The sequence below is a fragment of the Adiantum capillus-veneris genome, chromosome 3 (genome assembly GCF_014529385.1).
Source record: "Adiantum capillus-veneris isolate H3 chromosome 3, ASM1452938v2, whole genome shotgun sequence".
Classification (NCBI taxonomy): domain Eukaryota; kingdom Viridiplantae; phylum Streptophyta; class Polypodiopsida; order Polypodiales; family Pteridaceae; genus Adiantum; species Adiantum capillus-veneris.
This window is the reverse complement of record NC_140933.1, coordinates 99,523,749-99,551,065: the sequence shown is the minus strand read 5'-3', so window position 1 is coordinate 99,551,065 and position 27,317 is coordinate 99,523,749. Positions and strand designations below refer to the sequence as shown.

The 27,317-nt window shown below is 42.0% G+C and overlaps 1 protein-coding gene across 6 annotated transcripts; it reads left to right on the top strand.

Annotated features, from left to right (window-relative positions):
* Positions 1-1,919: 1,919 nt before the first annotated feature.
* On the top strand, positions 1,920-27,066 carry LOC147461384 (cytochrome P450 716B1-like). 6 transcript variants are annotated; one of them, XR_015187586.1, is made up of 5 exons: positions 1,921-3,052; positions 3,449-3,636; positions 6,319-6,526; positions 25,697-25,840; positions 25,926-26,177. XR_015187586.1 is itself a non-coding variant. In XM_086508952.1 (4 exons), exons 1-3 carry the CDS (start codon positions 2,002-2,004, stop codon positions 6,490-6,492), a joined length of 1,413 nt encoding a protein of 470 aa, XP_086365078.1. In that variant the 5' UTR covers positions 1,921-2,001; the 3' UTR covers positions 6,493-6,526; positions 26,769-27,066. The 6 variants fall into 6 exon arrangements, 5 of the variants coding, with proteins under 5 accessions (XP_086365076.1, XP_086365078.1, XP_086365077.1 ...); XM_086508952.1 differs by lacking the exons at positions 25,697-25,840; positions 25,926-26,177 and adding an exon at positions 26,769-27,066; XM_086508951.1 differs by lacking the exon at positions 25,697-25,840.
* Positions 27,067-27,317: the final 251 nt, after the last annotated feature.

Here is a 27,317-nt window from a genome sequence, read left to right as displayed (position 1 = left end):
GACATTGTACTAGAGTCACACATGGTTGTAACCTTTTGCTCTCTCTCTCTCTCTCTCTCTCTCTCTCTCTCTCTCTCTCTCTCTCTCTCTTTGTGTGTGTGTGTGTACTTGGCAAAGGAGAGATGGGGTGGGGACCACTAAAGAGCGAAAGTGCGATGGAGTGGGGGTCGCTAGAGAACTTTGCTCAGTTTCACATGCCGCGGGAATGAAAATGGCTCCCACAATAAATTTGGGTTTTTTAAAAAGTTTTTAGCGTCGTGTAAGTGACACCATTGCTTATACGACACCTCATGTTTGTAAGTGTAGCTAAGAGCATCGCAGTGTGCGACGCTCTTGCCAGTGTCCCTACTTACAAAGCGCCCTTGTAGTGGTCTAGAGGCTTTGATGCCTTTCTTACATAAAGTTATACTCTCCTTATACAATTCTCTCTACCTTTTTTATAAGTAAAAAGGCATGTTTTAACATGCCAAAAAGAAAATTGTGCTTAAAAATTAAGCTTTGATTTAAAGCTTATGAATCAAGGGTCATAATCTTGTGGATGAGGTGAAGAGGTCCGAGAGAGCTGTATTTGTACTATACGAGACCTGGGTATTATGAAATTCCAGAAAAAATTGAGGGCACTTATTGTGTTACATTGTTTCATTGGGGAGTGTTCGCCAAAAATTGTGGTATAGTGTATTCTTAAATGGCTCAAATTGCAAAATCTTGGCTAGATTTTGAGCTTGCGCCCTTGAAGAAAACTTACAAAATTAGACAAGTTTTAATGTAATTATCCGCAAATGCTTCAAATTTTGGCCTAAAAACTGGAAGAGTTTTAAGTGTGCCCTTAATTTTAAGGTTAGGGAACATGTTTTTGGTAAGCCCCGGGGCGCCAAAGGCCTCACGCTTGGAGTTGGAGCCCCAACGGATCGAAGGGAAAGGGGTATTCTTAAGAAAAGGTAATAGGGTATAGAGTAAGGCCCATGTCACACTGGGGCGCCCGCCCCATCCCCTCTTTGTGTGCCCCAGGCCACGGCGCTGTCACACTAGCCAATTTGATAAAAACTGCCGGTGAGCTTGCAGCGAATTGTAGTAGCGCAAGTGGAATGGCCTCCGTAACTCACGCTGACTGCCAAAGCTCGAAGCCCGTGAAACGTCTTTCTGCGTGCGCTTTTGGCAGATGGCCGCTCCTTGGAGAAGTTGGCTGAGGAGGTAAGGCCGTCCCTCTAACAAGGTCAAGAGGCCAAGTTTCGCTTTTTCGTCCGCAAATCACTGGCTGCCACCTCAAGATGGCCACCCCTTCCCTGTCCCAATGTGACACGCACCTAAAGGGGCCAATAAGTGGACGCCCCCAAAAAGGTGGATGAACCTTTCCCCAAAAAGAGACAAAAATTAAAAATATGCCACAAAAATATCAATCTTGGTATCACATATAAGATATAAAAAATCCTCCCCAAAATTAAGAGTTTTTTCTTAGGTGGCCTCCCCTCGTTTATAAGTGACACGAGGTGTCACTCGAGGGATTGGCGGTGAGGAATGTGATCGGCAAGGCGGAAGGGGGACTTCAGGCCGTCGAATCCACGCAGCAAGGGCGGGGGGGAGGGGGGTTTATATCACTGGACTTGCATGCATCACAAGCAAACGCAACAGACGGGTGGATAGAGAGCACGGGTGTCCAGCGGGAGGTTGTGAGGTCAAAACCGAGGCAAGGAGGCTGGGGACATAACTTTTTTGCCATGCAAAAATTGGGATGGACGGTGGATTGAACATCCACCGTAGATCCCTCGACAAGGGCCAGTGTCACTTATGGACGAGGGTGGCCTCCTACTAGTCCATTTACCATTTACCGTAGTGTAAGATAGTGCCAGCCAGACAAAGTGAAACGGACAGACAAAGACATAGTCGTCCTGTGATGTTGGTTGAGTGACTATTTGCCTGCCTACAGGCTATCCTACAGGGTATAAGGCTACAGGCTGCAGGGTATCATTGAGCGCCCGAGCCTGAAAGCCGGCCAATGCGGCCATGGGCTTGAATGCTCTGAGCTCAATGACAGCTTCCGTGTATACCCAAACAGGGAGCCTTCAGAATGCCGCTGTTAGTGCTCTTGCCTGCGCGCTAGCTTTGCTCCTATTGAGGCCCATGGCACTGCATGTGTTCGCATGGATGAAAATTCACCTCGCCCCAGTACTCTTGCGGCGCAAGGAGCTGCCTCCAGGCTCGCTGGGCTTCCTGCTCATAGAGGAAACCCTGCATTTCATCTCATCCCTTCGACAAACTGGCGGGGCGGGCGGGTTTGTGAATGAGCGGACGGCCAGATTCCGCTCGCCGACATTTAAGACGAGCTTGTTTCTGAATTCCACGGTGGTGGTGCAGGGGGTGGAGGCCAGTCGCTTTTTGGCAAGTGCAGAGGGCAGGCGGGATTTGCTGAACTCGTGGCCGGCGTCCACTCTGGAGCTGCTGGGAAAGCATGTGCCGTCAGCGGTGCACGGCGCGCAGCATAGGAGGCAGAGGCAGATCATGAGTGCGTGTCTGGGGCCAGCGGCCCTGCAGAAAGTGATGGGCAGGGCAGATCGCATGACGCGGCAGCATTTTGAGGCAAGCTGGCCGGATGAGGCGCAGCTGTCCATAGCGGGCATCGTGAAGGTGCACGTCTTCCGCTTAGCCTGCAGCTTGCTGGCTGGAGCGGAAGACGAGAGTCTGCTCAGTCGAATGGAGGCACCTTTCCGGGCATGGATTGCTGGCTTGCTGGCAGTCCCGCTGGATGTGCCGGGCACCACCTTCAACAAGGCAAGGCGAGCCCGCGACGTGCTCCGGGGTCAGATTGACGTGCTCATCCAGCAGAGGCGGAGGCAGCTGCAGCAAGAGCAGCATTCTAACGGCCTATTATACGAGGACGTACTATCGCAGATGATTCTGGCCCGCGATGAAAACGGGAACGCCCTCACCTCCGAGGAACTTCGCGACGTTACCCTCTTTCTGCTCTTTGCAGGCCATGACACCTCCACTGCGGCCCTCACTTTTGCCCTCAAGTTTCTCGAGCAAAACCCCTCCTGCCACAACCGCCTCGTACAAGGTAATGCAGCTCGATTGTTCAACTTTCGCCCTTCCTCAAGCAGTAATTCGTCTGTTACGAGTATGGCCGTTGTCCTCAAGCTAGCAAGAAGATTTACAAATTTTCTCATGTAGGAAAATGGAGTCTTTTTCATTCAATGCATAACATCATGAGCTTCTGCTCGAGAGGCACCCCATACCTAGCTAGGTACGATTGGGGGCACGGGACCACCGGTGCCCCCACCGGGCCGGAGGTCCCCTGCCCCCAATCGTACCTAGCTAAGTATGCGGTGCCTCCCTCTCATAAGCTCATGATGTTGAGGTAAGTCACAATGTGAGAATTATTGTGAGATTAATCTGTCCAAAACTTCTTGTGAAGGTACTAACCTCTAATCCACTTCACAATTCCTTCTCTCAGAGCATGAAGCCATTGCATCAAAAAAGAAACCAGGTGAGGCTCTCAATTGGATGGACGTTACCAACATGAAGTACACATGGGCTTTCCTTCAAGAAACACTACGTTTAAGGCCTCCTAGCGTTGGTAGCATGAAAGAAGCACAAAAGGAACTAAGCTACAACGGATACATAATTCCTAAGGGATGGAAGGTACAACTCTTACAATTTATAAACTAGAACATATCACCCCATAAAATATACTAGAAAATAGTTTGAACATCTTGCAAATTTGAAAGTTTCTACCGGTATTTTGAGTTTGCATCGATGTAAGCAGGAAACTCACCGCTTAGATCAAAGAGACTTTCTCGAACATTATGTGAGGTATTGATAAACGATCCTCCCATTTAAGGATTTCAAGAAAAAATCACTTCATTAAATTGTTTTATTATTTTCTATGCTTATTAAATCTATCTTTTATTATAATGCGAAAGCATTAAAATATCCTCTTGTCTTAATTTTTAATATATCTATTTCTTTTACTTCTTTTTTATTTTATTTTGTTTCAAAATGATTAGGTGCAATGTGCACCATTTATCTTATTATTTAAGTGGGGCCCTTCGTAAAATGTAAATCATTTGCGAGTAGGGGGTATCGACTAGAATGAAATAAAAAAATGGTCCATTAGTGGAAATCACGAAAAGATGTCTGAGGAGATTAGTTAGAGGTAGAGGATTGAGAAGGCCATGCCTCCCAATAGGGGACCTACCCCTCTCTCTCTCTCTCTCTCACACACACACACACACAGCACATATAGGGATGTTTCATAAGGCATAGGCGAATTATAGTGTGTCCTCTATGAGCAATGCTCGCATGGTCCCATTTATGACCTTCAATGTGCAAATTTGTGGTTGAAAATGAAAAGTCTAGGCTATAATGTTGTTGGACCCTAATTTTCAAGGTCAAAATTTGAGCTTTTTAGTCATAAATCTTACTAGCAAGGCTTCTTACATAAATTACAATTATCTACTTAGTTTTCTTGGAGAACTCAATATAAATGTTGAAAAAGGGTCCTTTTTAGTAGTTGAGTCTAAGACCGCTAGTTTAGGTGGGTTAAAAAGTAGTCTTATAAAGCGATGCATGTATAAATATCAAACAATACCTTCTTGTGTGTGTATGTGTGTTTAAGAGAGAGAGAGAGAGAGAGAGAGAGAGAAGGGTTTGATCTATATAAAATCGAATACATCAAAGGGTATTGGTGGGTGTGCACCTAATTTTGTGTGTATGGATATATTGAAGGAATCAAGGTTTTGATTGTAATTGAGATATTTTTCATGTGTATACTTGGCATTTCTAGTTAATGATAATGCAATTATGTTAAAAAAAGGGGCAAAATTAAGTGTGTTTACCCATGCTAAAAGCCGCTTTGATTTGATGATTTTTTGTTTAATGGTACTTATAGATGCCCATTCTATTGTCCAAATTTCATCAATGTATGTTTGCGTGGCATTGAGATTATGCCTAATTGCACTGCCGATTGAGCCATAAAACAACTTATGCATGAAGTTTTTAGTATGTGCATTGCTTGATTGAGTGCAAACTGGACAATTTGAATTGAAAGTGGGATTCTTGAGCATGGATGCATTCCGATATGCATAAACAAGTGCGAAATGGAAGCAATGGAAAAGTAAATTGAATGATATTATATTGCATGAATTGTTTGATGGTTTTTTTGGCTGCATGTGCATGCTTGATCAATTGCATTGGAATTTCAAGTGGTGAATGAACGAATTGTATTCTTTTTAATTTTGTGTAAAAGTTCACTAATCATGATGGTTAATGGCCAAAATTTTGATGTGTGCATCATCGATTGGCTTGAGAACTGGATTGACCACTAGAAACACCGCTACACTTACAAGTTACATCCTATGAGGGTATAAAATGACCCCTTTTTATGTTTTCTTCAAAATTCATTTAAAACCCTTGTGTAAATGTAACGCTATAACTCTTTAGAGAATTTTGAAAAGCAGTAACTTATTTTGAACTCATGTGGAAGACTTCAATTTTTCAAGGTAGGTCCTCTGAAGTGGTGTTTGTTTGTGAATGGGTGTGTGGGGGGAGAGGGAGAGAGAGAGAGAGAGAGGAAGGTTTCTTAAGCACATTTGCCCCAACTAAGAGAAAATGGGTCTTGTTGGCAGATTGCATTTCCTACATTCTCTACACATGAAAATGATGATTATTTCAAAGATTCAAGCAAATTTGATCCATCAAGGTTTGAGCTAGATAGGGTGCAAAAGGAAGGGCCACCACCCTTCTCCTATGTGGCATTTGGAATAGGCCCACACTCTTGCAAAGGAGGAGACTTTGCAAGAATGACCATGTCACTTTATATTCATCACCTCATCATGGGCAAGATCAAGTGGACTTCTTTAGAACTCAATGAAAAATACCATTGCTTTCCTATGCCCACATTCACCAAGGGATACCCAGTTGTGGTATCTCGTGAGGCAAAAGGCCGCTCCTTATGAATGAGCTAGAAGATTGAGAAAACATCTCAAGGAACGGACAAAGGCAAGATGAGCATCAAGCCCATGTGTTCTATCATACCAAGACTTTGAGACCTATTTTCATTAAGAGCCATGTCTCCCATTACATTAATACTTTTAAAAATTCATTAGACTCGTAATCTATTTTTATTAAGGTAAATTGGATTGGTTGACGACTTTCTCCAAAATGTTTTTTCTTATCACTACAAGAGCTCGCTTAAATTTCGACGTCAAATTACCGGCGTCAATGGCGGGCACGGTATATGTGTAGGTATATCAAGAGGGAGATCAAGTTTTTTTTTTAAAATAAATTTTTAAATTTTTGACGCTCATATTGATGACTATACAGACACGCATACTAGTGCTCATACCAACGCGTATACCGGCACCTGTATCGGTGGACCCTACAACAAACAGAACAAGTGGTCTTTCCTCCGTATTTTCTTCCTTTCTTCTCTTCTTCTCTTGCTCTCCTTTTCCTCACTTGCTGCAGATCTGCTGCCTCACAACTTGCCGGAGGTGAGATTTTCACTCGTGGACTACTCCCCATCAACAAGGTGAGATTCTTTTCAAGTTTCCTTGTAGGTTTGTGCACTTTAGTGTATGTGTATGTAACATAGCGCATGTGTGTGCATTTTTTAAGGTTTGAGAACATTTTTTCAACTCTTTCTTGTTCAAATAGGTCGCATGTGAGTGCTCTAATATTCTTTTTTGTTGCATACACACACACACACACACACACACACACACACACATTCACATAAACATGCACGTAAGTAAATAAAATACAATATAAACACACTATCTATATGACACAAACACATACATTTTAATTTTTAAAAAATAAATGCTATTTTATAAGTAATATTAATTAAGAATCATCATTAACCAAGGAAGATAACTATATTTTATCATCAAAAGAAATATTTATTTTGATTATATTCTTGTATAATTAGTTTTATTGTTTTTGTGTAAATAAATTATTTTTTTTGAAAATTATATTGTTATTTTTGTAATTGTGACTTATCGTAGGCTATTTGTTTAATTAGGTTTAGTCATTTAACACTAACCGTTTAAGTAATAAGAGGTTTTATCACTTAGGACTGATCCGCAGTTAGATCAGTGAAGGTTAGGTGCTTAATTAGAGCGTGTAGGTGTTTATGTATTGAATCATTTAGCTGAGCCCGCTTAGTCTTACACGCAGCTCGGCTAGTTTTGTTATTTAGTCACTTGGTGACTGAGGGCTAAACGTGTAGGTTTAATCGGTATTCAAACGGTTTATTAGGGTTTGCCACTTATAGGTAACCGATTAGGTATTTAGTCGCTTTAGGAAGGACTACTCCGTATTTAGGCTACATGCTTAGGGCTAGCCGCTTAGTGTTAGCCGCTCAGTGTTAGCCACAAAACAACTTCGATAAACGAAGTAAACTAACTCAATTGGACTTCAATAGCACACACTAGAATACAAAAACACAAAAAGATTTCAAAAATAGACTTATGTCATGGCTAGAGAATGTGAGGTTGTTAGAGCTAGCGACAAATAGTAAAAAAACTGCAAACGGAGTTTGAAAATGCAAAAATCTTCAAAAATGACTTGTGTAATTCAAAAACGCAAACGAACTTTGACAAACAAAGTAAAATAACGCAATCAGACTTCAATAGTGCACGGAGACTTCAAAAACCCTAATATATAGTCATTGACCAATCAAGACGAGATTATTACCATGTGGTCCTGATCTCCATGCATCTCTAGGTCGAGGTGTGCGGAGATTGGTCATGGCTAGATAATGTGAGTTTGTTAGAGCTAGCGGCAAATAGTAGAAGAAACGCAAACAGACTTCGGAAACGCAATAGTCTACATAAATGACTTGTGTACTTAAAAAACACAAACAGACTTTGACAAACGGAGTGAAATAACGCAATCGGACTTCAATAGCGCACACAGACTTCAGTGACTCTAATATATAGTCATTGAACAATAAAGACAAGATTATTACCTTGTGGTTCTTATCTCCGTGCACCTCTAGACCGAGGTGTGCGGAGATCGGGCATGGCTAGCGAATGTAAGGTTGTTAGAGATTGGCAAATAGTAGAAAAACCGCAAACAGAATTCGAAAGCACAAAAATCTGCGACAATTGACTTGTGTACTTCAAAAACGCAAATAGACTTTGATAAACAAAGTAAAATAACACAATCGGACTTCAAAGGCGCATGCAGACTTCAAAAATCCTAATATATAGTCATTGACCAATAAAGACGAGATTATTACCCTCTAGTCCTCATCTTCGTGCACCTCTAGACTGAGGTGTGGAGACATTGGGCATGGCTAGAGAATGTGAGGTTGTGAGAGCTAGCAGCAAATAGTAGAAAAATCGCAAACGAACTTCAAAAATGACTTGTGTACTAAGGGGTTCAATAATGTGATTAAGGGGTTGACTTGTTCATGTAACGACAGGTTGCTCAACGAGAACATCTTGCTGGAAGGCAATCACATGCCTCCTACCCATCCAACCGCTAAAAAGCTTCTTACTAACTTGGGCTTCGATTATCACAAATTACATGCATGCCCTAATGATTGTATACTTTTTCGCAATCAAAGCTCAGCTTACAAATGGTCGCGTGAAGGGACGACACAAGCTAGGAAGGGGGGAGTGTTTGGAGGTGATAACAGCACACATGTGCCCGCCTAGCCAAGGCACCCATTGGGTCAACCGCCCAAAGTTTTGATGTGGTCACATTATTATTCTGATGTTTAATACATCAAACTTTGTAAAAGTCTGTTGACAATTATGTATGTTGAGTCAGAGCCAAAGATGTAATTTTTATGATGATGTATGTAAAGATCCATGAGAATTGGCCGCCAAACACTTTAGAAACCCCTAGGTTTAAAACACACTAAGGTCAGTATGAAAGGGAACATTATCTTATTGAAGATAATTGACTATTGTTATACGCACAAAGAGCACCTACTCTGCTCAAACTTGTAATCTTCGCCATTGTGGCTACGTAATCCAAATTCAATTTTGTTTAATGCATTGTGTTCCTCTTACTCACTCTTCCATTCAAGTGTAATTGCTAATGATTTTGTTTAGGATTCAGACGAATCCATTTAGGCCCAAAACAGATGATTTAAGCGTTTATATACATATTTTTTATCGTTTTGACTCTAGGAGAGGCTTTAGAGACCTTAGGGCGATCTATTTAGGCTGATTGCATCAATTTTTGAGTGTTTTAGGAACATGGATCGCGATCCATGCTGTAACATTTAATGGCCTAATAACTTGTGTGTAGCGGAAATAAGCATGAACATAGTGGGCATTTCATTAGAATAGATTCCTAATCAGAATTACAAGAGTGCTTGGGTGGAGAGAGCAACAAAAAGCATAACACCTAGTTAGAGAGCATCGACAATACTTTCAAAAGAGAGAGAAATTAAGCTAATGACAACATTTGAGGACCGGATTTGCATGGAGCCGGTCCCCCCTCCAAAAGGCTTTGTATTATGGTTTCTCCCATCAAGAGAGACATTGTACAATACAATTCTTTGTGTTCCTTCAAGACTAGCTAGTGCAATGAAGATGAAAGCTTCATGCACTAAGCAAAACACTTAGCAAACACAACTTGAATTATGCCCGTTCTCAGACCCAAGACCTCACACACCTTCGAAGATGGTGAGAGCTAGCAGGGTATGAGAGTAGATTGAGAGGAAGAAGGAGTATCTTACGAGAAAGATGTACATCTCCTCACATAATCACTCATATTAGCATAGCTTAGCTTAGTAATTAGCTTGGTAGAGGAGATGAGCATGCATTGAAGCTTGGCTCTTGGTTGGATTTGCATCCACATGCCAAGAGAGTGTTGATGTAGGCTTCTATCTCACAAGCTTGGAGTAGGTGATGAGCTCTCCATTAAAGCTTGGGAAGAGATAGTCTTCTTTGCTTCACACATAGACTTTGTGTGAGTGTGTGTGTGATAATGCCTTGCAAAAATCAGCCCCCTCTCTCTCTCTTGGGCGAGCCCTCTTGCTATTTGCTCTTGCTGAGCCCTCATTGGCTCTCCCCAAGTCAAGCCAATGACCATTAAGCAGCATAAGTGATAGCCTTTTGACATGTGTCCCCCTTTCCCCTTTTGTGAGAGCTTTAGGTAATTAAATAATTAAACTAAACTCTCATTGGATCCCTTTGCCTTCTGGCCAATAGGAATCAGGAAAGCCATTGGGCTCCTGAATGCTCATTGGACCCCTTGGGAGACTGCCCAATAGTCTTCTAGGAGACTTAATTCTCATTGGTTTCTTTTATTAAATGTTTTTAAATTAATTAAACTAGATTTACTCTAGTTTAAATTTCATTGGTCCACCTCCAAGCCCATCCAATAGGAATTGGGCACACCTTGTGGGCATCTGGGCTAGGGAGCTGACATGTGTCCCTAATTCCCTTTGTGTAAAGGGAGCCTGTGTGTGTGTGTGTGTGTGTGTGTGTGTGTGTGTCTGTGTGTGTGAATTTCTCTCTCATCCCCTAGAAGAAGGGCTCGCCCCCTCCCATGTAGGGATTGCAAAGACTTTTTTGGTACACACAAAGCATCCAATTTCCCTTAGGTTTGATCTTTGGACACAAACTTTGAATTTTGGAACCTTAGCATTTTGGAAGTCTTAATGGGCTGAACCTTAGGGTCTTTTTAGCCCATTGTTGCACATGGATCTTTTGCAGATGGCACCCCCTTTGGATCCCTATTTTCCCTCCTTTGGATCCCTACTATGGCCGGTCTGCTAGCTTAACCAATATTCTAGCTTTTTCTCCCCTGGCACTTTCCCACATTAAATGATCAGTTTAATATGAGAAAATCATTTAGGAGAATTACATATTGATTATTATGACATTACCTCTCTCTTGAAATCATAGTCGTCCTCGACTATGGTGTAGAGAAGATAAAGCATGTTCATGAGTCCTTTTCTTAGTGGGTAGAGGATCCCTATGTTACCCTGTGATATCATTCTACAATGGATGACTAGTCCATTTGGCGCTTGAGAGCCTGAGGTTGCCGCAAGCATGTCTGCACATTAGTCCTATCAGTCTTCCATAGTAGAGTGACAAGCTCTACTTGGTGTTTGGGAGATGTCGTCTCCGCAAACTTGATCTAAGCATGCATACTACTTCATTTTTGTGCATAAATAAAGAAAAAGAGAGTCTTATAAGACAAAAACTTTGTTCATTTTTAACATTTTGTACATTTGCTTACTCTTGGGAACCATTGTAAGCATTGACAAGGTTTATGTTATCATTTAATTGTATGCCTTGCATCCATCTAGCATCTTCAAAAGGATAATTCTTAAACTTAATAAGATATCGTCGGATAGTCTTACCGCCTCTTAATACCTTGTCTTCATGTTGGAGAATGCACTCGGGCTGCAGCACCTCCTCTTGGTCCTCGATCTCCGGTGGGTCTTCAATAGTTGGTTCATGAGGTAGCTCTCCTTTGTAAGGCTTTAATAGGCTCACATGGAAAGCATTGTGTATGAGCCAATGATTGGGCAACTTGAGTTGATAGGCCATCTCGTTGATTGGCCTAAGAATCTGGAAGGGACCATAGTACCTTTTTGCTAGTTTAGCATAGTACTTTTGGTGGCCCGTAGGATTCTTGCCTGTCGTGTGCCTTAATCGAGCCTTGGGAAACTTTAACAAGACCCAATCGTTTTCTTTAAAGGCTTGGGCTCTTTTGTGCTTGTCAGCAATAGCCTTTTGCCTTTGCTGTGAGATAGAGATAGCATCCTTAATCTTTTGAAAAGATTCTTGTAGGTCTCGGCTATACTCATCTGCAGTGAAGATCTTCCCATGTACTTTAAGTAGCAAAGGACTTTTTGATCTTCCCTCAATTACCTCGAAAGGTGCTTTTCCCGTGGAAGTATGTACAGTGTTATTGTAAGCATACTCCACTAAGGGTAAGTACTTCTCCCATTGGGATCTTTGATCTACTTCCGTTACATAGGCTTTTAGAAGATCGAGAATGGTTAGGTTAGCTATTTCACTTTGGCCATACGTTTGTGGATGATAGGCCGAAGAGAAGTTTAGCCTTGTCCCTAAATTCTCAAAGAGACCCTTCCAAGAATTATTGGTCATTCTAGGATCTCTATCCGACACTATGGACATTGGCAAGCCATGGTACTTGAAGATTTGTGAAATGAAGAGGGTTGCCATTTGATGGGCGTTGATAGTCTTTTTGACAGCTAAAAAATGAGCTTGTTTACTGAACCTGTCTACTATCGTCCATATTCCCGTATTCCCATGGATAGACTTAGGCAATCCAAAGATAAAGTCCATGGATATGCTCTCCCATGGTGAATTAGGGGTTGGCAAGGGTTGAAGCAATCCAAGCTGCTTCCCTCTATCAAATTTTGTCTTTTGGCATACCACACATTTAGAAACATACTCTTGTATGTTCACTTTCATGGTAGGCCAATAGAAATATGTTTCAATTCCCTTTAAGGTAGACTGAATCCCTCTATGCCCCGCATAAGGTGGAGCATGAGATTCATACATTACTTTCTCACGTAGTGAGTTAGTAACGCATAGTCTATTGCCATAGAGAAGCTAACCATCTTGTAAGGTAAATGGTTCTTCTTTCTTCCCTAATGCAAGGGTTGAAATCACATCTCTAAAATCGGGATCAATAGCGTACTCATCTATCATTGAAGATAGATCATTGTGAGTTGCTATGGAAACCGCATTCACTCTCGGCCGTCTTGAGAGTGCATCATCTACTTGATTATGCTTGCCAGCAATGTGAGCAATATGAAAATGAAATTGTGAAAGGAAATTTTCCCACCTCATTTGTTTGTCGGAGAGCTTGGTCTGTGTCATGAAGTACTTAAGACTATGGTGATCCGTTCGCAGAATGAAAGGAGTCCCCAATAAATAGTGCTTCCATGAGTCTAAGGCATGTAGAACTGCAAGGAGTTCCTTTTCGTATATGCCTAGAGCTTGCTCAACAGGGTCGAGCCTTCGACTCTCATAGCCTATGGCGTGCCCTTCTTGGAGCAAAACAGCTCCAAGGCAATCACCACAAGCATCACATTGGACCTCAAATGGTTTTGAGAGATCCGGTAGTGTAAGGACAGGTTGAGAGATAAGATTTTCTTTAAGCTTTTCGAAAGCATTTTTCTCCTTAACAGACCATGTATACTTAACGCTTTTCTTTGTTAGGTCATGTAATGGTCCCGCAATTTGTGAGAACTTTTCTATGAAGCGTCTATAGTATGCACACATACCTATAAAGCTTCTTAGTTCATGAAGATTCCTTGGTTTAGGCCATCCTTTTATTACCTCTAACTTTGATGGATCCATTTGGATGCCATCTTGAGAGATAATATGACCTAAATACTGAATCTCTTGCAAGAAAAATTCACTTTTCTTTCGATTAACATAAAGTTTATTCTCTCTCAAAACTTGAAATATTACCTGGAGGTGTTGCTTGTGTTCCTCCAATGAATTAGAGTAGATGATAATATCATCAAAGAACACTCCAGTGAAGGTTCGATGAGTTCTGAACAGCTTCTCCATCAAGCGGTTGAATGTGGCTGGTGCATTGGTCAAGCCAAAAGGCATGACAATGTATTCGCAAAGACCAAATGTGGTGCGAAATGCGGTCTTTACAATGTCTTGATCAACTATCCTTATTTGATGATAGCCACTTTTTAGGTCAATCCTACTGAAGTAGGTCGATCCTTGTAGCTTATCAAATAGGTCTTCTACCCGTGGAACGGGAAACCTATTTTTGATAGTGATCCTATTTAGTGCTCTATAGTCATCACACATACGATATGTGCCGTCTTTCTTCTGCACTAATAGCACAGGTGAGCAAAATGGAGATGAGCTTGGCCTAACCATACCCTTCTCAACTAACTCATGCACTTGCCGCATAATCTCCTCTTGTTGAGCTTGAGAAACTCTATAAGGAGGTTTGTTAGGCGGTGAACTTCCTGGAAGAAGTTCAATTGCATGGTCATCATTACCTCGTTTAGGAGGTAGCTCACAAGGGATGTCGTCAATAAAAACATCTTGAAACCCCTTGAGAAAATTGGATAACTCTAATTCCTTTTGGTTGCTTTTATTTTCTTTTGCTAAAGCATTAGGTTCATTTTGAGAATCTTTAACAAAAATCATGTACACGGAAATAGAGCTCTTTATTGACTTGTTGAAAGCTGGTGTATGTACAATGGGGATAGTGTTACCCATTTCCTTAGCATCTATATACTTTTTCCCTGAACTTAAAGGAGATTCTCCTTTCAGGAAATTTAACATCGGCAGCCAGGCGGTCAAACCATGGTGCCCCTAGGATTGCATCCTCATGCTTGAGAGGAGAGATAAAAAAGTCCTCTTTGTCCACATAGCCTTGGACATGAAGCCTCAATTTCCTGATTAAGGGAGTGACTGAAGCTTCTTGCCCCTTGAAGGCACTGTCTGCGGGTAGGACATCTCCCATCTCGTAGGATTGTATGCCTAGCTTGGTGGCCAACTCTATAGATATAAAATTGTGAGTAGAACCAGGGTCAAAGAGAATAAAAGCATCATGTTCTCTTACCTTTCCCCAAGCATGGCATAGAGGAGATTCTTTGTGGTGAGTTTGGTGAGTCTCCTCCTCTTGGATTTCAACCAAGGAATCTCTAGGAGGATCTTGGCGGTTGTTCTTTTGGGGACAAGCACGGTACGCATGCCCTTGTTCGCCGCACTTGAAACACCGGTTATCCTTACGATAACGCTCAAGCTCTTCAGGAGAGAGTTTATTCTTACCTTTGTAAACTCCCTTCTCTTTAGCTTTGTTGGAGTTGCCCTTAGGAGACTTTTGGACATCGTCCTTCCATTTAGGCTCATTGGAACCCTTGTTCTCCGGGGGCTTATTATTTCTTTTAGCCCCTGTTTGGAAGTTGATTCGAGAGGCCACCATAGTATGGTGTATTACCGCCGATATGGTACGTGGCCTTTGGGAGTTGACATACTCTGCCATTTCTTCGGTTAAGCCCGCACAAAATTGTTGCTTTTGCTCTCCAAAATCCAACTTTTTGAAAACAGTGGCTTTGAGTTGTAGGTCCCAAAACTTGTCTACATATTTGTGGATGGATTCATTGGGAGACAGCTTTAAGATTCACCATTCGGTGAGTACTTTGTCTTTGGCATCGGTGGCCAAAAACTGCTTCATAATGGAAGCTCTTAAAGTTTTCCATGTTCGTGGAGCTTCACCGTTGGCTCGTAGGCTAGACCACCATTGTCTGGCAGACTTTTGAAAGTGCATAGCTACATGGCGTAGTTTAGAGGGCTCCATGAAGCCCTCATCTCCAAACGCCGCATCGAATTGTTGGATAAAGGCCAAGACTTTGTCCGTAGCACCAAAGGTACCATCATAGGTAAGGAAAGAGATGCTCTTCCTTCCCTCTTTGAATTTCTTCAGCTTGGATGACCTCTTCCATGCGGCATAGGATTTCCTATGGCCTCTTCTTTTTGATGGTTCAAAGGTTGCACCATCACTTTCTTCAGAAGGTGAAGAATTTGAAGAAGGTGGAGAAGAGGGTGACCTCTTTCTCGCCTTTTTCTTGTCTAGATCTTTGTCGTCTTCACCATAGATTTCATAAGAGGAAGAGGATGAAGAAGATGGAGAAGAGGGTGTCCTCTTTCTCGCCTTTTTCTTCTCTTGCTTTTTATCATCCCTCTTTGAATTATGGCGCGGAGAAGAGTGTGATGGTCTTCTCCGCTTTGGTGGTGATGGAGAGCGTTTAACCCGCCGTCTTCGTGGAGCCATCTCCATCGAGGTGGCGGGAGACTCGCTTCTTTCTCGTTCCTTCGGTGGAGGCTCTTGAGTTCTCCTTTGGGAAGAAGATGCATCATCAAGAAGTAAATTCTTGAGCCCTTTGTATGGATTCTCTTCTTCTTCCCGAATCGGAGAGAGACCTCTTTTGGTAGTCTCACAAGGAGGCTTCCTAGGTGTTCTCTCGTCATGGTGATGAGCTTGGAGAATCCCGTGAGCACGGAGCTGCCGTTGCACTTCACTTTGGAGAGACGGATTGCCCATGGCTTGTTGAAGTCTAGTAACAAGATAGTTAACAAGCATTGAAGCATCATTAGTAGCTTCCTCATGAGCAAAATCAAAGTTATCAACATTAATTTCACTCTCTTTACTATTGTCAGCCATTCTAACAACCTTTAGGTGTAAACTTTTTAGATGTACTTTGGCACTTCAAGCCCTAGTTGTTACTCCTCTTTACCCCTTTAGAAAAAGCACTCAAGCTACTATACCCGCGGCTCGAATACCATTAATTGCAAGGAATAGAAGAGATTGTCTTTCGACACCAAAACAGCACCGGCTCCTGTCAAGCTTCTAATAGCTCAATAGTGGTTAAGCCGTAGGCAAGCCCCATAGGACTCCACTATTAAGACCATAGCTCTCGACGGCGATGCCCCGTTAACTGCATGAAGGCAGGCGCACTGCAAGGCTGAAAAATCCCTATTCTACTTAATCACAGTCAATTAATAATACCAACCATTTGTAGCTAGCTTGAAGACCTCCCTTCTTGAGCAAGAAAAGAGAAACCTTGAGCTCTGATACCAATGTAACATTTAATGGCCTAATAACTTATGTGTAGCGGAAATTAGCATGAACATAGTGGGCATTTCATTAGAATAGATTCCTAATGAGAATTACAAGAGTGCTTGGGTGGAGAGAGCAACAAAAAGCATAACACCTAGTTAGATAGCATCGACAATACTTTCAAAAGAGAGAGAAATTAAGCTATTGACAACAGTTGAGGACCGGATGTGCATGGAGCCGGTCCCCCCTCCAAAAGGCTTTGTATTATGGTTTCTCCCATCAAGAGAGACATTGTACAATACAATTCTTTGTGTTCCTTCAAGACTAGCTAGTGCAATGAAGATGAAAGCTTCATGCACTAAGCAAAACACTTAGCAAACACATCTTGAATTATCCCCGTTCTTAGACCCAATACCTCACACACCTTCGAAGATGGTGAGAGCTAGCAGGGTATGAGAGTAGATTGAGAGGAAGGAGTATCTTACGAGAAAGATGTACATCTCCTCACATAATCACTCATATTAGCATAGCTTAGCTTAGTAATTAGCTTGGTAGAGGAGATGAGCATGCATTGAAGCTTGGCTCTTGGTTGGATTTGCATCCACATGCCAAGAGAGTGTTGATGTAGGCTTCTATCTCACAAGCTTGGAGTAGGTGATGAGCTCTCCATTAAAGCTTGGGAAGAGATAGTCTTCTTTGCTTCACACATAGACTATGTGTGAGTGTGTGTGTGATAATGCCTTGCAAAAATCAGCCCCCTCTCTCTCTTGGGCGAGCCCTCTTGCTATTTGCTCTTGCTGAGCCCTCATTGTCTCTCCCCAAGTCAAGCCAATGACCATTAAGCAGCATAAGTGATAGACTTTTGACATGTGTCCCCCTTTCCCCTTTTGTGAGAGCTTTAGGTAATTAAATAATTAAACTAAACTCTCGTTGGATCCCTTTGCCTCTTGGCCAATAGGAATCAGGAAAGCCATTGGGCTCCTGAATGCTCATTGGACCCCTTGGGAGACTGCCCAATAGTCTTCTAGGAGACTTAATGCTCATTGGTTTCTTTTATTAAATGTTTTTGAATTAATTAAACTAGATTTACTCTAGTTTAAATTTCATTGGTCCACCTCCAAGGCCATCCAATAGGAATTGGGCACACCTTGTGGGCATCTGGGCTAGGGAGCTGACATGTGTCCCTAATTCCCTTTGTGTAAAGGGAGCCTGTGTGTGTGTGTGTGTGACTTTCTCTCTCATCCCCTAGAAGAAGGGCTCGCCCCCTCTCATGTAGGGATTGGAAAGACTTTTTTGGTACACACAAAGCATCCAATTTCCCCTAGGTTTGACTTTTGGACACAACCTTTGAATTTTGGAACCTTATCATTTTGGAAGTCTTAATGGGCTAAACCTTAGGGTCTTTTTAGCCCATTGTTGCACATGGCTCTTTTGTAGATGGCCCCCCCTTTGGATCCCTATTTTCCCTCCTTTTGATCCCTACTGTGGCCGGTCTGCTAGCTTAACCAATATTCTAGCTTTTTCTCCCCTGGCACTTTCCCACATTAAATGATCAATTTAATATGAGAAAATCATTTAGGAGAATTAGATATTGATTATTATGACAGTCTGGATGATAGAATGACACGTCCTTGTGCGCATTGCAAGCATCAGATCTTTCAAAAACAAAAAATCTACGACCAACACATACGCAATAACGGCCTCTTTTCCATAGAGCAACTACAAGACATGCGTTATCGATCTCATGGTCCGGAGGCAGTAGAGCAACCTCCGTAAGTAGATATTGCTCCAACTTCATCCCAGAGAAGACAATTTTCAAACGAATAGCCATCGACTAGGTCCACCCAACCAATTATACCTGATTCCACATTTCAAGAAGTAGAGATGGAGCAGATGTTATATGCGTTCTTTGATATGGATCGTAGCATTGAAAACATAGAAGACGACAACATTCAAGACAATATTGCGAACCCAACCTCAGTCATCCCGTCCATATCAACAACATGATAGCAACGATAAACAGGGCAAGATGATGCAAACTCTTGCACATATGCCGCTTTACAATGGTGCAAAAATGTCTGTTCTCCGTACCGCTTTGGCAATGCTTAATTTGCAGTTGTCTACGGATGATTTGACGCTTCCACACAGAGCTTTTCAGATAAATACTTTGTATCCTAAGCATGCCAAAGTATAAATTACAGTTCAATAATGTGATTAAGGGGTTGACTTGTTCATGTAACGAGAGGTTGCTCAACGAGAACATCTTACTGGAAGGCAATCACATGCCTCCTACCCATCCAACCGCTAAAAAGCTTCTTACTAACTTGGGCTTCGATTATCACAAATTACATGCATGCCCTAATGATTGTATACTTTTTCGCAATGAGTATGTAAATTTGGAGGAGTGTCCCAATTGTGGATCAAACAGGTATAGAGAGGACGGGATGACTGTCCAAACAAAATTCGCTAGAGAGGTATGAAGGGGAAAAGAGACAACGCTTGATAGCTCACTTGCAATTCAAGCACAACCGTGTCACTAGAAATCTTCCTATTCCACATCATCTTCAGAAATTGCCCGACTTTCCAACTTGGTGTTGGTTAGATGCGACAATCTCAGAGGCAAAGAGGAATGGAGTGTTGATTACTGAAGAGGAAGAGGAGATGTCAAGGGGTTCCGATTGACATGATAATTTTCACAACTTCCTTTTCGAGCTCCACATGATCACATTACTTTAGTAGCTTTAAGTTTCTTTCACTTTTGTGGCTGTAGTATCACAAATATGGAGCTTTGTGGCCGCATGGGAGACAATTTAGAGTGCAACGGATAGACCTTCGACAATGGTGATAGGAAAAGCTTCGTCCAAGAAAGTAGGAGTAGTGCCAAGGATGAGAACACAGAGACTAGCCACCTTGAATACTTTGGCTACATCCAAGACATCTTGAAGATTAGCTTTAGAAAGCTTGATAATTTTATCTTTGATGTCAAGTGGTTCAATGTTATTACCAGCGGCGCTAATGCAGCCCTACCCAAAGATAATAGTGAATTGATTCAAGTGAACTCTAGGCGGGTGTGGACAGTTGTGCGGGATACATTCGTACCTCCACAGCATTGTGAACAAGTTGTGTTCACACTGGATCCACTATGGAGAGAAACTGATGAAAAAAATATGTCTAAACCGTGTTGGCTCTATGTTGTTCAAGTTGCTCCACGGAGCAAGCAAGTGGAAGGATTGGAAGTTGAGATTGAAGAGCTTCATGAACAAAGTGCAGGTCCGATGGATGATGTAAGTTTGGATTTTGAGCTGGAGGTCAGTGGTGACCAGAATCCTGGACCTAGAGATGAGCTTTCAAATACTGAAGTTGATGCGGAGAGCGACGAAGAAGTGGATTTTGATGACAAATATGCAGAAGTACAGATTGGGATAGACATCTTTGGTGCACCAACTCTCATAGAAGATAAGAGATTTGTTACCATATCCATGTGGTAGTGATGTGTGTGAACACACTAGGACCGCCGGGGCATTTTTCCCCTCTTTAGGAGGTTTTTTCACCCGTGCATTATATATACGTCCATCTTTCCATTTCATACTAAGAAACACACTCTCTATTGTGTGCCTTGAGCTTCCTTTATCTTCTCCAAGTTGTGTGCGTTTCTCTGCAACCCTAATTCCAACAATTGGTATCAGAGCAGGTTGCGTCCTCCCGGGCTTAGGCATTAGCTGCTCCAGCACACGCCTGCTCACTTTCTCTAATTTCAGTGAGCTTTGGCAAGCGTTCGTAGGTCGACAAAAATTTTGGGATTTTTGATTCAGGTTCATTTCGGACTCTGTTTCCACTACAGGCAGTACTGCACAGGCTATTTCGTCATTTTGTGCAAAATTTCTGTCAGTGTGGTTTTCTGCATAACAGGTGCCTCATAGTCTTCTACGGTTTGTGCTATATAGCACGTGTTATTCCTGCTCTGTTTCTCCACTTTTTGGGCAGTTTTCACATCAGGTGCAACATTTACCATGGCTGACAACAACATAGATGTGTTCAAGATGTTTGCTGTTGAGGACAGATTGGATGGGGACAACTACCCTATGTGGGCTTATATGATGCAACATGTTCGTGTGTCAAAGGGTGTCTGGAACATTGTGCAGGGCATTGATGTACGTCCTGGTTCTAAGGATGTAGGCGATGTTGAGGATGTTGCAGGTCTTGCTGCAAGGATTGTTGCTATTAGAGTTGTTTTGCCTACGGCAAAACAAGCTCGTTGGGATATAAAGGATGCGCAGGCTCATGCATTGATTGTGTTCTGTGAAGCGCACCATTGTTCCTCACATTCGTTCAGCAACATCTGTAAAACAGGCTTGGGATATTCTAGCAGGTCTTTATGCAAGCCGCAATGAGGCTACAATTTCTTTGCTGCGTAAAGAGCTGGAGTCGAAGATTATGCATGAGGAAGATGATATGGACACTTTCCCTGCTGGTGTCAAGGATATCAATGAGCAACTTATTTTTGCAGGTGAAGTCATTTCAGACAATTCCCTTGTGCAGACTGTTCTTGATGCCTTACCAGATTCTTACCAGACTTTTGCTAGTACTTGGAGACTTATGACCCAAGGAAATCCAAAAGTTGTCAAGTTTGATGCATTATGCACATTGTTGTTGCAAGAGTTCCTTTCCAGAAAAAACAGGATTAGACAGCGTGCAGTTGAACAGGCTTTTATTGGTTCTCAAAGAAAGGGTGGTAACAGTAATGTAGCCACTTCTTATGGTTCTGCTGCGAGTGGCAACACTTGCGTTCCCATGCTTCTGCTGGTAGCACTTCGTCTGGCAATTCTGGTGATAAGGGCAAAAAGAAGATGCGTTGCCATTATTGTAAAGCTAATGATCACTTGATCAAGTCGTGTCCTAAGTTGAAGACCAAAGAGGCTAAGAAGAAAGAGGGTGGTTCCACTACAAATGCTGGTTCCACTACAAATGTAGCCATTGTTGAGTCTTCTGTGAAAGGAGACTGTGTTGCTGATGTTGATGCAGAATGGGCTTTTAGTGCAGAGTGCACTTACAATCCTGTTGTCCATGATGCATACTTTTCAGTTGCTGCAGATTCACATGTGTGGTATTTCGACAATGGTGCTACAAATCACATTACCTTGCATCGTGAATTGTTCACCTCTCTTGAGTCTGTCCCTCATGGGAATTCAGTCACTTGTGCCAACAGTGCCTCTTATCCGGTTCAAGAGTTGGAAAAATTGTGCTTACTGCTGCAAATGGCAGTTCCTTCACACTTGTTGATGCACTTTATGTACCTGGGATCAAGAAGAATCTCTTGTCTATATCCGCACTTGCTAGACTTGGACTTGAAGTCAAATTTGTGGATGATAGATGTACAGTTCATGATCTCAGTTTTGGTGATGAAATTGTTGCATCTAGCCTTTTGTGCCGTGGGCTGTATAAGCTCACTTTGTATGACAAGTGTAGACAAAATTTTGCAAATGTTGTTGTAGATTCAAGGGCTATTTCAGATGCAAAACTTTGGCATGCACGTTTTGGTCATCTGAATTTTGCGAGTTTGCTGCATTTGCAGAAATCTGATATGGTTGCTTCTTTGCCGCCTCTTGAAGCACCTATCAAACATGTTTGTGAAGGCTGCATTTTGGGTAAGATGCAGCATTCTAAGTTTCCGAAGGATTGTTCAGTTCGGGCCACATGCAGGTTGCAACTTGTGCATAGTGATGTTTGTGGGCCCATGCAAACTCCATCCTCGGGAAATTACCTTTACTTCGTGACTTTTATTGAGGATTACTCCAGGCATGCATGGATATTTCCGCTTAAAGAGAAGTCCGAAGTTTTTATGTGCCTCAAACAATTTCTGGCTATGGCTGAAAATGTCTCGAAATGGACTATGGGCACCCTCCGTTCCGATCGAGGGGGGAGTATATGTCTCATGAATTGAATGCATTTCTCGCTAGTCGTGGGATAAAACACCAACGTACAGTGCCTTATACACCTCAGCAAAATGGTGGTGCTGAGAGGAAAAACAAGTCACTTACGGAAATGGCATGATGTATGGTCAAAAGTCAAACTTTGCCGCATTCTTTTTGGCTTGAGGCCATCATGTGTGTCACTTATGTACTTAACAGGTGTCCTACGAAAGCTTTGCAGTCTATTATTCCATATGAAGCATGGCATGTTAGAAATCCTTCTATTGAGCACATGCGTGTTTTTGGCTGTTTGGCATATGCTTTGGTGCCACAAACACAGCACAGAAAATTGGATGATAAGGCTGTGAAATGTATTTTTGTTGGTTACAGTGCTGAAAGCAAAGGTTAGAGGTTATATCATCCGCAAACAAAGCGTATTTTGGTTTCACGGGATGTAGTGTTTGTGGAAGATTTTGTTCAACCCTTGCTGTCATGTACTAGAGACAATAATGTAAGCTCACAAGACATTTATGACACTTTGTTGCCTCTTTTCAGTGGTGGAAATACAAATGTAAGTTCCAATGAGGAAAATGTGCAACCTATGGGGGTTTCTGAAAATGTTACAGATCAGCCTATTACTGATGCAGATGTACATGATGTACTTGATGAGGAAAGGGCTGAAAATGAGCAGGCTAGAGGTATGCCAAAATGGATGGTGCACACTTTGCATGACAATAAATTGGATGCACCTTTGTCTAGTCATACTCGTTCAGGCTCTCGCCATGCATCTTATGCATCAGATTATTATGCTTTGGCTGTGTCTAGCTTACGTGATGTTGAGGAGCCTCTGTTTTTTGATGAAGCACAAATTTCAAAAAATTGGATGGCTGCCATGCAATCAGAATATGATGCACTTATAGAAAATGACACATATGTGATTTGCCTCCTGGCAAAAAGTCCATTGGTACGAAGTGGGTTTACAAGTTGAAACGCAAGCCAGATGGTGAGATCGATCGCCATAAGGCTCGACTTGTTGCAAAGGGTTATGCACAGCAAAAAGACATAGATTATGAAGAGACTTTTTCTCCCACTTGTCGTATGACTACTGTGCATTTTCTATGTGCATTGGCAGCTCATTTTGGTTGGGATGTACATCAATCATATATTGTTACTGCTTTCTTGAATGGTGACATATTTGAGCTAGTTTATGTAACGCAGCCTCGCGGTTTTGTCATAAAAGGACAAGAGGACAAAGTGTGCAGATGTAAGAAGGCTTTGTATGGGTTGAAGCAATCTCCTCGTGCTTGGTATGAGAAAGCTGACACTCATTTGGTTAAACGAGGCTTTCGAAACAATCCAACAGAAAACACATTGTATGTAAAGCGTGAGGGTGATGTACTTCTCATTGTGGTTCTTTATGTCAATGATTTGCTGATCACTGGACCAAATGAGAGACATATTGCTGAATTTAAGGCTGATTTGAATGCTACTTTCAAGATGAAAGATTTGGGGCTGTTGCATCATTACTTGGGTATACAGTTTAAGCAGTGTGATGGTGGTATTGCCTTGTGTCATAAAAGTTACATAGAGACATTGCTATGTAAGTTTGGACTTGAGGATTGCAAACCTATTGCCACTCCCATGGAAACAGGTTTGAAGTTGAGTCTACATGATGCTGGCGATCCTGCTGATGTCACTCTTTACCAAACTGCTGTTGGCTACCTCATTTATGTATGCAACACGAGGCCAGATATTTAGTTTGCAGTCTCACAGATCAACAGATTTATGCATAGCCTAGTAGGGTCTAAGCATTGGGAGGCTGTCAAGAGGATTTTCCGCTACCTTAGTGGCACTTTACATCTTGGCTTGTTTTATCCCAAGGGGGGATCATTGCCGCCAGACTTACATGCTTTTTCGGACTTAGATTGGACTGGTTGTTTTGACACGCGAGTGTCCACAAGTGGTTTTGTTTCATGCTTAGCAGTTCATGTATATCACGGTTGAGCAAGAAGCAACCTACTGTGGCCACTTCGAGTTGTGAGGCTGAGTACAAGGAAGTCTTCACAGCTACGGTTGAGTGTGTATGGCTGAGACGCCTTATGGATCATTTGGGTGTTGGACATGACACTACCAACATTATCTACATTGACAGTCAGAGCGCATTGGCAGTTGCGAGGAACCCAGTTTTTCATGCTCCCACAAAGCACATTGAGGCGCATTACCACTATGTCAGGGAGAGGCTCTCAACAGGAGAGATCAGCTTGGCTTATGTGCCAACACAGGACAACCTTGCATATCTTTTCACAAAGGCATTGTCTCGTGAGAAGCTTGAAGCTTTCCGCAAAGCTTTGGGCTTTCTCTCCTTTGTGGACTAATCATCCATCTCTCGTTGAGTGCATCACTCCAGGGGGGATTTGATACCATATACATGTGGTAGTGATGTGTGTGAACACACTAGGACCGCCGGGGCATTTTTTCCCTCTTTAGAAGGTTTTTCCCCCCATGCATTATATATACGCCCATCACTCTAGGGCTATCCATCTTTCCATTGCATACTAAGAAACACACTCTCTATTGTGTGCCTTGAGGTTCCTCCATCTTGTGTGTGTTTCTCTGCAACCCTAATTCCAACAAGATTGACTACTGTTTTTTGCCAGGAACTCTTTTGTAAAACTCTTTTTATTAGTCTGCAATACTGGATAGATTCATTGAGTTGTGTTGCAGCTTCCATTTTTTGTTAGCCATGGCCCCCTACACTGACGGCTGGTTCATCTTTCAGACGAGGCAGATGTCGTTCTAGAGGCGATGATTGTTGTGGTAGTGGTTCTACCATGCGTAAACACCATTGAGAGAGCGTCCACCACTCTTCTTAGTAGATAGTTCACCGATTGACACATTGTGTATACCTTGGAGATCAGACAAGCATGATCCTAGCAAGGTGTACAAGAGCAGGGATGGGGTTGTTGTGGAGGATAGGGTCAGAAAGGCCATGCAAGAAAGGATTCGGTAGCTCTATACAGTTCAGTTTGGCCACTCTGTGATAGAGACTTAGGATAATCAAGATGATGAAAGAAAGAATTACATCGTCGAGGCCATTCACAGAGAGTATATGCTGGCAGAGGGGTACGATACAATCTCGAATGACTGGATTTTAAGTGTGGCAATTGCCACAATGTCACATTGTCGGTCAAAGGTGAGAGAAAGGTACTGGGATGACAGTCCAAAGCTGGCATGATTGGACGCAGAGGAGTTGGTGGGGATTGCACGAGAGAAACAAGACAATCCAAAGAGATTTCAGCAAACAGAGAGATGCATCCAGAGCATGTTTGGAGTCTGCTGGAGTGTCACATCTTGGGAGTGGAGGCTATGACACAGTTCATCATGAGTTTGTATGTATTATACGTACGCTTTAAATTGTCAAAAATGTATATGTTATTTGAAGATTTATCTAAAGGTTAAACCAACATTTTGTAGGAAGTTGCCGTGAAGTGCCCTCCGACACACCGAGAGGAGAAGTATGGGTACAAGCATGGATTGGTGTCCGTTTTGACCCAGCTTCTGCAGGAGGAGGGAGAGACCATCGACTAGGAGGCATTACCATGAGGCTGACATCCTCCATATATGTTTTTTTTGTAGTTGTGGTCTTCTTGATACAATTATACTCATTCATTGTATACATGTACAGTTTCACGCTTATGCTTAAGTTTTGTGTTCCGTTTATGATTATGATTATGGTATGACAATCAGGTTATGGTTATAATTTTACAATTATGGTGTGGCACAGAGGTTATAGTTATGGTTAGGCAATGATGGTATGGTTATGGTTTGGCAATGAGGTTATGGTTATGGTTATGGTTTTGGAATTATAATTGTGGTATGACAACCGAGATATGGTTATGATTTTGTAATTATGGTATGGCACAAAAGTTATAATTATGGTATAGCATAGAGGTTATGGTTATGGTTTAGCAATCAGGTTATGGTTATGGTTATGGTTTTGAAATGATGGTATGACTGTTATGCTTATGCCAATGACAAGCAGGTTATGGTTATGGTATAAAAAGTGGGTTATGTTTATGGTTTTGCGGTTTTCAAGTCGATGCTATGGTTATGCTTTTGAGAACTTGTCATGATAAAACTTTTGATTTTGTGGTTTTGTTCTTTTTTTGCAAATCTGTATATACTCGCTCTTTAGTGTCAAACTATAGGTGGAGTGCGGTTGCTTGTGGACTCTTCCTTTGGGCAGAGAGGATTGTTTTCTACTGCTGCAGTACATACAAAATCAATTTCTAGCCCTCTTTGCCTTTTTTTTTGTAGGTTTTGCCATCGGTGCAAGAATTGGTATACAAGCTGGAATAAGCCTTGGTATAGGCATCAGTATAGCAAAATTACATACCGACGCTTATTGAGATGCATTTATCGATGAAAATTTCATTGCCTATTTCGACGGGGTTAATATTGGTGCATATACCGACGATACGATTTTGACGCTTATTCCAAGGCTTTTTACTTTTAAATCAAGCTTTGAGTTGTCAATATCCGCGTCGATTTTTGCACGGCGTGTTGTAATGTATATTCGGCATTCAAAAAATAGGAGACAAATTTCCATTGGTTATTTTCTCATGTACAAACCTAACACTCATAAAAGATTTTGTACATGTAGTACTTGTAGAAATAAGGAGACTTACTTATTACTAAAATAGATTCTACGATGTATGGAGATTTTGTAGTCACATTGATCCACGTGGAAAAGTGATGTAGATGGCACTATCCTAGAATTTTTTTTTTTTTTTTTTTGCAAAACTCACAATTTGTGAGTGAATTGCATTAAGCACAAGATAAACTTTACAATTTAGTCTCAAGCTT